General features: G+C 45.2%; 1 protein-coding gene and 1 non-coding gene across 2 annotated transcripts in view; one reads left to right on the forward strand and one right to left on the reverse strand.

Annotated features, from left to right (window-relative positions):
- Positions 1-1,822: 1,822 nt before the first annotated feature.
- GALNT12 (polypeptide N-acetylgalactosaminyltransferase 12) overlaps positions 1,823-12,746 on the reverse strand; it is a 36,478-nt gene continuing 25,554 nt past the window's right edge. Inside the window, exons 7-10 of the mRNA XM_035016221.1 lie at positions 10,980-11,111; positions 5,326-5,439; positions 4,224-4,370; positions 1,823-2,249 (exon numbers count right to left, since the gene is read on the reverse strand). Coding sequence (XP_034872112.1) covers positions 2,109-2,249; positions 4,224-4,370; positions 5,326-5,439; positions 10,980-11,111 — 534 coding nt within the window. The 3' untranslated portion in view covers positions 1,823-2,108. The remainder of the gene's footprint in view (positions 2,250-4,223; positions 4,371-5,325; positions 5,440-10,979; positions 11,112-12,746) is intronic.
- On the forward strand, positions 7,995-8,097 carry LOC118018287. The gene has a single exon (XR_004681364.1). It is a non-coding gene; the product is annotated as a U6 spliceosomal RNA (small nuclear RNA).

Here is a 12,746-nt window from a genome sequence, read left to right on the forward strand (position 1 = left end):
GCGCACCGGGACTGGGGGCCAATTCACACCTTCCAGTGGGTCAGGTTTAGACACCCAGGCTCAGATTCCCCATCTATCAGTGAAGGGAAATGTTCTTCAAAAAGTAAATTGCCGCCCAGTCTGTAAGAATACTTTCCTTGATACCCTAAAAATATTTTTATTAGTTTTCTACCCTAAAAATCACCACATGTTAAGTTGATAGCAGGAGTAAGAGGGATGACTCTCAAACCAAACTGATGAGCGGCGATGCCCAGTGAACGCACACAAAAATGCACGTTTAGCCTCCTTGCACTCTTTTTTTTTTTTTAATATTTTATTTGTTTGACAGAGAGAGCATAAGCAGAGGGAGAGAGAGGGAGAAGCAGGCTCCCTGCTGAGCAAGGAGCCCGATGCGGGACTCGATCCCAGGACCCTGGGATCATGACCCAGGCCCCAAAGGCAGACGCTTAACCAACTGAGCCACACAGGCGTCCCCTCCTTGCACTCTTTATGGATTTGGTCAGCATCCATTTTACGCCTGCCTGAATTGTCTTCCCACGCCCTGGGAGGGGCTGACACCCCTTCATCCAGCTCAGACTGACACGCAGAAAGGGTAAAATATGCAGAACATAAAATTTCTCACTTTCACCACTTACGAGAGAACTGAGATATGCTGGAAGGGGCTCATAGCATAGTCCTGCCTGCCAATGAGCTATTTAATCCCATAAAGATAAAATAACTAAAGTACTTAATATTTATTTTTGAATAAACACCCACTGATGCTTATTGTGCTTCACATATTATAATGTGTTATTTATGAAACTAGAAATTTAATTAGCCCATACTGCATGCCAGGGACTAAACTAAGCCCACATCTGCTCTGTTATTTCATTCTCGTGACTCCCTTCCATGCTTGGTTTCATTATTCTCATTCTACAGAAGAAGAAACCGAAGTTCAGAGTGGCATCAGATTGATGCTAGCCAGGTAAGTAGGAGTCCTTCTGGGTGATTGTTAAACTGGACCCCCCAGAGAAGGCAGGATGCTTTAAAAAAGAGCCTGAGGCCACACAGGTTGATACTTTTTAGTCAAGTACACCTGTGTCTTCATCGCTCACATCTGATTGGCTACAAAAGCAAAGATCTGCAATGTCTTCCTATTGTTCTTTGAATTGTTCACAGTGATGTCATCAGGTTGACAAGATCCCAGAAGTGGATCTGGGCTAGTTCGGCAGCAGTTACTACAGCACAGAACTGAACACGGGTGTAAGGACCAAATACTGTTAATGAACACGTTTGAAAACTGTGTTTCATATAGCACAGTACATTTCTCCTGGATGCCAATGTGTAATTAAAACATAAAATGACACGAATGTGTTTTAAAGTCGCGGAGGTGATTTCTGAAAGCCCCCCAGCCATGACACAGCGAGGCGTTGTCTGGAGGCTACCGTGTGTGCCAGAAGCTGATGGTGACTCGCTAAGTCGTGCTGTGCCTTTGAGATTTCAGCTCTGGTTAGTCCTCTTTAGCCAATAGAGACATTCGCTGGAGTCTTGACTATGGTGGTGACACATAACCAAATAGCATTCCTTATTTAAATAAACCTGGAATATCTCAACAATGTGAAGGAATCAATACAATGTTCCCAGTGTCCATCTGTCTACGCCCGAGAAAAAACTAACCCAATGTTTGAGGTGTTGTCAGTTTACGTAGAGTATGCTACGTGAGTCTAATTTCCACCCACGCAAACATCTTAATGCCTGGGAATCCTTGCAGACACCAAAAATAGAATATTTACCTTTTTTGCCAGGGATTGTAATTGAAATGCATGACAGAGGAACACACATCTTGATAGAAAAATATTTAAAGGTTTTAATTCTCTGAATACCAAGAGTTAACATTTTATGACTACCCTTTGAAAATAGGGTATTTAGGAGCAATTCTGAAGTTTTCAAAATCAGTAAAAAGCTTCTTAAATCCAACATCACTTTCACAGGTTGTAAGTAACTTTCTTATCAAAGGAAAGCAGCCAGCTTTGGGGTGGGTCTGTCACTGGACTCTGCTAAGTCTCTCTTGGGCAGAGTCCAGGGGCCTTCCCACTCCTTCCATGAGCTCCTTGTGCCGTGACACTTTATCACATGTGTTCCTTGAAGAACCATTTCTGATGTTCGGAGTCGGTGCAGTCCCGCAAGAGGGGTACGAAACTGTCACTACTGAACGTCTTCCTCTCAGCCTGAATGCATTTATTGGACTGTACATGAAATAACGAACCATCCTACAAGAGATAATAAACTATGGATATGTAAGAGAAATGCAAATAATTCCCCAGAAAATATCTTTTTCCTTACAATGTGTTCTTAAGAGCTCAGGTGATTTTTATCACTTCAGAAGCATTTAGTGAGCTCTAAGTGTCTGCCCTGCGCTAAGGCGACTCGGGACCATGCGTACATAAGGAGGGCCAGGCGTGTGCAGGTGTGGTAGGCTCCCCAGTAGCCGGAAGCTCAGCTCCAGGGTCCCCAACTCCACTGTCAGGACCGGTGGTGCCACCTGCTGGCCACTCTGGGGATCTGTCAGACTCCACGTCTCCTCCCTACTGCTCTTCTTCTCGTTCAGGGAAATCAGGATCAAAGAGATCTCTTATTAACCTCTTTCACTTCCCTCAGGTCAACTAATTACATCCCTGGTGATCTCTTTCTTTTAGGTTTTTAAATGCAGACTCAGGAAACTTGGCTGTAGTCCCAGCTCAGCCAGAGAACAGCTGGGTGAGGGGGTAAGTCACCAGCGAGGACATGGGTTCTGTGGGACCATGCCCATTTCCCCAACCCCAAAGATCATGGTCTTCTTTAATGCCTTCTCTTCTTTTTCTCAACTGTTGCTGAGTTAACTCAGCAAGCCTCTCCCCCGGTCCTGGAGTTTTTTTCCCCTCCACCTGTCTCTGTTGTAAGCTGTACACCCCAGGGAACTTCATCGTGGCTGAGGAGCAAATGGGCAGAATGAGTGACATATCTGTTCTAGGGAAGGAGAAACTTTGGAAATAGAATTATATGCAGAAGAACCTCAAAAATATTAACCTTTAAAACCCTTAAGAGAGCTCCCAAGTAGCCCTCAGAGTACCAAGAAAGAAAATGATTAAATACAGCCTCCTTTCTCCCACCCTGCTAAGGAAACGTACTGTTCCTTAAATGGTCACTGAAATTTAAGATAAAATTTTAATGACATTTCAAACCAATTTTATGATTTCTAGCTTGCATGACTCTTCCTCGAGGGCTTACAAACAGCTTCCAGTTAGAAGAAAAAAGAGAAGGAGACGGGGGCAGGTGCTGCAGAGAACCACAGCCGGGGGTGTCTTCCCTCTTATTTTTAATATCGGATGGATAGCACCATAGTGCAAGGCTTGTCCAGGTGGCCTGCAGATTTCAGTGCTAATCATAATATCGTCTACAGGAAAATGGACTCCAGCTTCTAATCATACTTAGAATTAACCCATTTATAAGCAACAGAGGCCAATCTTTCCATCCCTGGAGCCAGGCTGGGAATGAAAGCTTCCTATGGAGATAAAAGAGAACTAATTTTTTCTTGTGAATTATTTTTTTTGGATTTATTCCCTCATGTGCTTTTTCGTGAGTCAAAGGATCTGACAGATTCACGAGTCCCATTACGGCTGTGTGTGTGTGGGCGGGGTGGGGGTGGGGGCGGCTAGTGCCTCTCAGGCCTGAAATAATACCCAGTTTCAAATCCACAATAACTATTCTGATGGAGAGCCAACTCCCTCAGAAGGATATTTTCTTATCCTGCAAGTAACAGCTGATCCTTGTAGAGCTTCATGGTTTCCAAGGACAATTTCTGCCACACATCTAGTCCTCTATGATCGCTCCCATTTTACAGCTGGGAAAAATGAGGCTTACAGACATGGAGTAGCTCATACCTGGGTCTAACCTCACATCCTTCGTCATTTCAACCCCATTTCATCTTCGAATGTGTTTGCAACAGCTCCTGTTTCCATTACTGTGGCTCCAGGTTTAAGGAGGGTGGGACGACTGGACGGGAGCCAAAGCGCTACTGATGCTGGGTGCTGATGCTGGAAGCGGGACCCCAACCACACTGCTAGCACCTTGGGGGAAGTCCTGGGTCTCCTGTCCGTGGCTGCACCCCTGACACCCGAGAGGACTAGGCTGGGGAGCTCTACTTCTACTCCCCCCTCGGCAGCCCGTGGACCAACAGCACGGAAGGCAGGAGACAGCTCGCTCACCTCCTGCAAGATGAACTTCTGATTCTCTGGAGCAGTTTCCTGGCAGAGATGCATGACGAGGGCATCCGTTCCTGCCTCCACAGTGATGCAGGCCTCTGGCTGGTGGGTGTTATAGCGTATTTCCTTCTGGGACGTGTACTCAAAAAACTAAAAACGGAGCAACCAACATGCACCAGTTACTGTCTTATGTGGAAAGAGGGAGATCGCTGGACGAGAACCTGGGGAGACTCCAGGTTGGAAGAAACTCTAATCCCACTCCTCCGTCTCTAGGTGTCTGCCACCTCATCTCCTCCGTCCTCCACGGGCCCCGCCCTGCTGGTGTATCTGCCTGCTTGGGCTGGGGTCCTGTTCCAGGCCACAGACCTTCCAGGACTCGCTCCCCGGCCCAGCCTGAAGCTCAGCACTTCACCCAAACAGACCTGCCCAGGCCACCGGCAATTGCCCTAAACACTGCTTTGCACAGCACTGTGTATCAAAACTCATAATTCTGTTTAAGCATTAATTCTAAGGAAGGCATCTGAAATGCAGATCTGTTGTTTTTTTTCCTTTTTTTTTTTTTTTTTCTGACAAGAAGTTAGTGGCAGGGTCACTTACAATTGCAAAGACAGGCAGGCAGGGACTCAGTTATAACTAAATAGTAATATAGCCGCATGAAGGATTATCAAGAGGCCCTTAGGAATGATAGTCTCAAAGGATGTCTAATAACACAAGAAAAGTATGATGAAGTAAGTGGAAATAATGGGATAGAAAACGTATAGACATTATGATAATAACTATTTCAAACAATAATCCAAAGGCCTTGCATACAAAAAGATGGGAAGTAAATACATCTTCATTCTTATGACGGTTGCTGGGACCTGTCACTCACTTACTGCTTCTATTTTGTATTTTCCAAATGTTCTGCAATAAGCATATATTACCTGGATCATGCAAAAAATATCAAATGTTTTATTTTTAAATTTTTTTTACTCTGATCTTTATTATTAAATGTTTAATTTTTTTAAAATGGAGAGATTCCTACCAATAGTCCCTTGAGCATAGAGCCTCCTGCTGTCCGCTGTCCCTTGGCCCAAGAATGTCAAGCTAGAGAAGCAGCACCTACCTGGTTCTGACCCATTCCATGACAGAGGTACAGAAGGACCTGGTGTCCTACGATTTGGTTTTCACTGGGAGGGTTATAATCAAAGCAGTAATCTTTCAGTCCTTTGTTCTGGAGCTAAACAAAACATAAAGGTGGCATTTTGGTCCAGATTTATATGCAACATACGATCCCACCCAAGGCTGTGAAGGTAATGACTCCATCAGAGAGGAGTGTCTGCCTCACGAACTGAACTTAAGGGTAAGAGCCCCTTGCATTTCAAGTTTAGAAAGTGCTTTCCCATTCTATACCATAGGCAAGAAGCATAGCCCCCGTTTTAAGATGACAAATCTGAGTTGCAGACAGTTTAATTCTTTATGGCCTGAAAGCTTGTATCTCTCCAGTTCTCATTAGTGAAGCCTCATTGATGCACTAGTCCAAGCACAGCTGGGTTGTTGCCTCAAATATGTCCCAAGGACGCCTGCGAGTGTGCATCTGCAAAAAGATATCCCGACTGAGAGACTCACCAGTCCACAGATCAGAAGTCCACCATTCTACACTACAAGAATAGCATCATACAGAGCCAATGACTCGCACAAGGTCACACAAGTAGAGACACTTGCGTCTGAATCCAGGACCTCAGCTCCAAGTCCAGTGCTCTCTCTATCACTCAACGCCATCTAATCTAATGTCATCTCTCAGGTACCTTTTAGATCCAAAACCCTTCAAACATTCTAGGAGCAAAAAACCATGCTCCCTCTTCCCTTTCGGGAGCCTCTAGGGAAAGACACATACCTTTCCAAATCCCTTTCTGGAGAGTTCAAAGACCCCTCAACGAACTCCTTGTGAACCCCACTCCTGTCCTGGCCCTTGTCCACCCTTGACTAGTCTGTTTCTGAAGATAAGACTCAGCTATATAGAAAGAAGTTTCCACAGTCTACCAGCTCATAGAGCACAGACTTCCGTGTTCTTAGAGTCTCTTTGCTTTGTGAATGAATCTGGGAACGGGAGATGTTTAGAATAATCAGAGCATCTTAGACTTGGAAGGGTTCAAATGTCATCTAGCCATGTCTTGACCACCAAAGGACCCTGACCTCAAATGAGCTCCCTATGTTCAGAAAGATTTGAAACAAACCACAAAAACACTAAATGAGAGGTGGGAACCTCTGAAGATTAAAACTGAGATTAACTCACCAAGCTAGCTATGTCAAGTTGGTGAGACACAGAAGAAACATTAAATGACTTTAGAACATTCCAAGTTTTTTTTTTTAACTATCCCATATTTGATTACATTTTCTTAGTGAACTATATTCTATAAACAGATCTGCAAAGAAATCTTAAACCTCATTCAGTATCACACTGCCAGTGGTAATGGTGTGTTATTATTCTGAAACTACTTTAAATATAGTTTAAGATAAAGCAAATAATATGTGAATATTTTTTGAAACTAAGATTTTCAGTGTAAGAAAAAAGAAATACAAATATCGGGGCACCTGGGTGGCTCAGTCGGTTAAATGTCTGCCTTTGGCTCAGGTCGTGATCCCGGGGTCCTGGGATCGAGCCCCGCATCGGGCTCCCTGCTCAGCGGGGAGCCTGCTTCTCCCTCTCCCACTCCCCCTGCTTGTGTTCCCTCTGTGTCTCTCTCTGTGAAATAAATAAATAAAATCTTCAAAAAAATAAAAGAAAAAGAAATACAAGTATAATATCAAAGAAGAAAAAAAAATCCTGTAAGACTACATTTGAATTTGAGGTATCCGTATGAGCTCACGATTTGTTTCTCAAAAATATGCATTGCCTTTCTCTGCCCACTGAAAAGCTGTAATGTTGTGCTGTCCCACGTGGTCCCCACTGGTGGTGTGTGGCCACAGGGTACCTGAAATGGGACTAAGTCCACACTGAAATATGCTGTAAAGATAAAATACACAGCAGATTTCAAGACTCAGCATGAAAAGAAGTAATGCATCTCAATAAATTTTTACATCAACTACATGTTGAAATGCTAATATTGAGGATATATTGAATTAAATATGTTATAAACTTCACTTGCTCCTTTTTTAAAACATGGTTACTAAAAAATGTCCCATTACTTATGTGGCTAGCATTACGTTTCTGTTGTGGAGCGTGCCCTAGAGACAAAGACCACCGCTGGTGTCCAGACTGTGGGCTCTGACCACAGCTCCCCGCGGAAAGGGTCGGGGCTTCCGGGAGGCATGGCAGCAGATGTAGAAAATGAGTGTGACCAGAATCAAGGAGGCGATCAAACCACTATAAGGAGTCAAGACCATAGAAGCCAAAATAAAGAGATTCTCACAGCCAAAGATGGGCAACCTGAACAGATCAAAGAAACACACACACACACAACAGGTTAATTGATTGAAGAACACTGGCCATATAAAAACCCACTGGTTTACAATGATGCTCAAGAAAAGAAAAAGCCAAGAAGCAAATGAGCCAACAAACAAAAACAACCCATTCCGCCCAGCTGGAGGAAAGTGGAGTGCCAACTCTTACCCTAAAAATAGGCAAATAAAGAAAAAGACTTAAAAATGTGTTATGCCTTTTCTGAATGAACTCTAAATTTCGTAGACATCAAACTGTCCTGGTTAACAAGGGAACATTCTTCTTTACAGAAGAAATGAAAGGACTAGAAAAAGCACCGTTTGGCAATGCCATTTGAAATACGGGTCTAGGGCCCGCTTTGGCAGCATGTATGCTAAAATTGCAACAGTTCGGAGAAGATCAGTGTGGCCCCTGCGCAAGGCTGACATGTAAATCTGTGAAGCCTTTCATATTTAAAAAGAAAAAAAGAAATACGAGTCTAGGCAATGATTATCAACGGCCACCAAAAACAGGAGAGAGAAGGTTGAAGTGGCCCCTGATAGCAGCTGGTCCAGGACAGGCTCCCTCATCACTACAGGCAGGATGACCAGAGGTTAGGTGCTCCCCCCCATGACGCAGTCGGAACACAGGGCACACCCGTGAAGCGCTCCTGCCATAAAAGGTCAATTCCCACTCCAATCAAACCTTTAGACCTCATTTCCAGTTTAAGAACTGTGGGGAGAGGCACAGTTTAAAAGACACCACAGGGAAACAATGAGGTAACTCCAAGGGTGAGACACTCTACGGGACAACAGATGCTGTTTTTTCAACAGGTATTAGTAAAAGGGGGGAAGAAAGGGAAGAGGTCTGCCTCAGCTGAAAGAGCCATGGGAGGAAAGGCATGGCAGCCAAACACAATGGTAGACCGGGTTTGGATCCCAGTTGGAACCAGCCAACTACCCCAAGAAAGATATGAAAAATTGGGGGAACCTGATAAGGGCTAGATAGTGAAGGATATGAAGAAATGATTGCTCCTCTGGGTGTGATAATGGTCTGTAGTCCTGTAAGATCATGTCCGTACAGACGTGCATGTGACAGTGACCAGGAGTGAAATGACAGGATGCCTGGGGTGAGCCTGAGCAAAGAAAAACGAGAGAGGATGGAGCAGAGGAGACAGAAAGCAAGAGTGGTGGGCGCCTGGGTGGCTCAGTTGGTTAAGCGACTGCCTTCGGCTCAGGTCATGATCCTGGAGTCCCTGGATCGAGTCCCGCATCGGGCTCCCTGCTCGGCAGGGAGTCTGCTTCTCCCTCTGACCCTCCCCCCTCTCATGTGCTCTCTGTCTCCCATTCTTTCTCTCAGATAAATAAATAAAATCTTTAAAAAAAAAAAAAAAGAAAGAAAGAAAGCAAGAGTGGCAATATCATGATGATTCTAGATTCTTCGGGACAGGGTTCCTTACACCATGCTCTCTGCTTGGACATTTTCACAAGGAAAATTGAATTTAATGCATTAATGGCCTGCTTTGTACTTATTCTGTGTGTGTGATTATTTATTTAATGTCCATTCCCCTAACAGACAATACACTTCTTAATGGTGGGACAGTGGTTGTCCTTCCACCATCAAACCCCCGATGCCCAGAGCAGTGCCTAGCACAGGGTAAATTCCACATAAATATTAAAGTTGGAGTATTCTGAAAGTTACAGATACTCTTGAGAAGCACAAATCTGTTGGGTGAGTAGGGGAAAATTTCATTAAAAGAGGCAGAGACTTAAAAATAATCAAGAGACCGCACATATTAGGGAGATAGGTGTTTATGGTGTTTACTTGTTTTTTTTTTTTAGATGACTGAAGATGTAATTGGTTCTGATTTAGTTCACAGTTGTGGAGAACTTACATTCCATGCAATGTGCTTGCAATTTTCTCTTTTTTTTTTTTAGTTTCAGAGGTAGAAATTAGTGATTTATCAGTTGCATATAACACCCAGTCATCACATCACGTGCCCTCCTTAATGTCCATCACCCAGTAACCCCATCCCCCAACCCACCTCTCCTCCAGCCACCCTCAGTTTGTTTCCTGGAGTTCAGCGTCTCCTATGGTTTGCCTCCCTCTCTGTTTTCATCTTATTTTATTTTTCCTTCCCTTCCCCTATGTTCATGTGTTTTGTTTCTTAAATTCCACATATGAGTGAAATCATATAATTGTCTTTCTCTGATTGACTTATTTCACTTAGCCTAATACCCTCTAGTTCCATCCACATCATTGCAAATGGCAAGATTTCATTCTTTTTGATGGCTGAGTAATATTCTGTTGTGTGTGTGTGTGTGTGTGTGTGTACACACCACATCTTTATCCATTCATTTGTCGATGGACATCTGGGCTCTTTCCATAGTTTGGCTGTTGTGGACATTGATGCTATAAACATTGGGGTGCACGGGCCCCTTCGAATTACTGTTTGTACCCTTTGAATAAATACCTAGTAGTGCAATTGCTGGGTCATAGGGCAGCTCTATTTTCAACTTTTTGAGGCACCTCCATACTGTTTTCCAGAGTGGCTGCACCAGCTTGCATTCCCACCAACAGTGTGGGAGGGTTCCCCTTTCTCCACATCCTTGCCAACATCTGTTGTTTCTTAGGATTTTGATGGATTCCTGTCTCACATTTAAATTTCTCATCTATTTTGAGTTTATTTTTGTGTATGGTTTAAGGAGATGGTCCAGTTTCATTCTTCTGCATGTGGCTGTCCAATTTCCCCAACAACATTTGTTGAAGAGAATAGCTTTTTTCCACTGGATATTCTTTCCTACTTTGTTGAAGATGAGTTGACCATAGAGCGTCTTGCTTTGTATTTATTAGACTTCGAGAATAGAACACAGGCACTTCTGTTCAATACCATACAGCAGAGGAGACCTCCCTAAGTTAGTGTAGTTCCTCACAAAAGCCAAAGGCACTGGACATTTTAGTTGACTTCATCCCAGAAACATTTCTTTCAGGTTCTTTAAAATAACAGAAGTGACGCTTCTCCTTCCACTATTGCCTTTATGAATCCCTGAGTTGGGGATTATTAACCGGTCCAGCCACTGAAGCTTGAAGTAATGTGACATTGGACATGGAAGCACTAAGTGAGCCTTAGTTTCCTCATCTATACAAATGGGAGGCTTATACTCACCAATTTGGAGATGGCTTCTAGTGTTGACATTCTGGACCCAAGGCCCAGACGTGGGAAGAAGGAAAGACAGTGCATGAATGCAGGGAGGGGAGGGAGGGAGAGGAAGGCCAGCAGTCCCCATAAAAGAGACCTGTCTTGGCCAGGATTTGTCGATCAGGGAAGCCCCTGCCCGCCACAGGCCCGCCTCACTCACCATCCCGAAGAAGCCAGGCCTGTCTTCAGGCACGTGCAGTTCTGGGTACACGTTCTCCAAGAACCACCTGAAGTCCTTACACCGGAGCTTGGCACGGAGCTGCTTCCTCTCGGTCACATCCCCAAAGGGTTCCTGAGAAAACAGCAAGAACAGTGAGTCCCTGCGGGTCATGAACTAGGAAGTTCCAAGTCAAAGCCCCATCTCCTCGGATGTTCCCTTCCTCAACAGCATTTATTGAACACCTACTGTGTGCTGGGCCCTGCACGGCCTCAGACACAGCTACATCACCGTGGCGGGAGAGACTGTTACACAGACATCTGCCTTCTCGGGTGTCCTCGCTGCAGGCAGGTGTGGCCGGCTGTACAAGGGAAGGACACAAAGCGCCTGGTCGTGAAGTCAGGGAGCCGCCGAGTCCTGGGGCCGCGTGATCACAGACCAGGGAACATCCGTACAGTACGTACACCATGACGTGCTGAATTACTGCTGATACCTGAGCATCCACTTTCAAACACAGGTTAAGTAACCTCGATGTAATCATGCTCAAAAACCTTACGTGCTCAACACACTGAAGTCGGAATATATACTTAGAGCGGTGAGTGCAAAGTGCCACGATGATAAATACTTGCAGAAGGTTCGTTTTCTGGACCAGACCGATGATTAAGAACTTCCACGTAACTGAATAAAAGCAAGTGTCTATTCAGCATGGCCAGGGGCGTGATGCTGAGCGCTGACATATTACTGTCCATGCACTATGACGCTAAAGTATTAAAATTTGACAAGCTAAATATTTAGCAAAATGGTAATGATAGGAAAATGGCTGAGTAAAATTTTAGATTTTTTACTTATTTCCCAGTGGTTCTTTCTTTGGTGAGTCATGGCATCCTCACCTTCAACCAAATACCCATTTTAACACTGGGTCCCGGGCATCTAGACAAAAGGCATATGCGGTGGCCCTCTAACACGTTATTCTTTGGGAACCCTCAGGAAAAGGGAACTGGGGCTTCCAGACGGGGCAACGGGAAGGAGCGGATGTTTCCACCCTGCAGCCTTGAGCAGGACAGAGGAAGCCACGACCCTGGAGCCCAGAGGCAGAGAGGGGCCAAGGGGGAGGTCAGGGGCAGGTCCACAGGGCTCTGCAGAGCAGGGAGAAGGGTCCCTGGGAGGGCACACGCCCCAGGCTCAGCTCTGCCTGCATCGCCCACAAGGCCTTGGGCAAGCTCTCTGAGCTTCAGTTCTGTCATCTAAAAAATGAGAATTTCATAGCTATCTTGAAGGGCTGCTAAGGATTCAGAAGAAGAGATTTTCATCAAGTGGCTGGAATCGAGAGGTTTTAGAGCATACCTCATCTTGCCAAGCGGCCCTCTCAGTTATGCAGATGCTGGTGGGCACCCTGTCCCGGGGCCTGCAGAGCTGGCCAGCGCAGAAGCAGTGGACCTGCTTGCTGAAGTTTATTTGTAACCCTAGTATCAGTACTTGTGGTTCGACCCCTTCACCGTCATTCACAAACACGCGCAGAGCGGCCGAAAATCGCAGTCCCATGGGACGCTCCTAGCTGAGGTCACATTTCAGCCCCATCCTGTCAACAAGTGTCCTGTTCAGGGTCCGCCTAGTGCCACATTTTCCAGGTTTTGCTGCTCTGTGTTGGTGACTTCACTGGTCAAAAGCCCCCCGAGCACGGCACTGAAGGGCTGGCTAGCGTTCCTAGGTGCAAGAAGGCTGCGCTGGGCCTGACGGAGAAAATACGTGGGTGAGATGAGCTTCATTCAC

This window comes from Mirounga leonina, unplaced genomic scaffold (assembly GCF_011800145.1).
Source record: "Mirounga leonina isolate KUSES-001 unplaced genomic scaffold, KU_Mleo_1.0 Mir_170, whole genome shotgun sequence".
In the NCBI taxonomy this organism is placed as follows: domain Eukaryota; kingdom Metazoa; phylum Chordata; class Mammalia; order Carnivora; family Phocidae; genus Mirounga; species Mirounga leonina.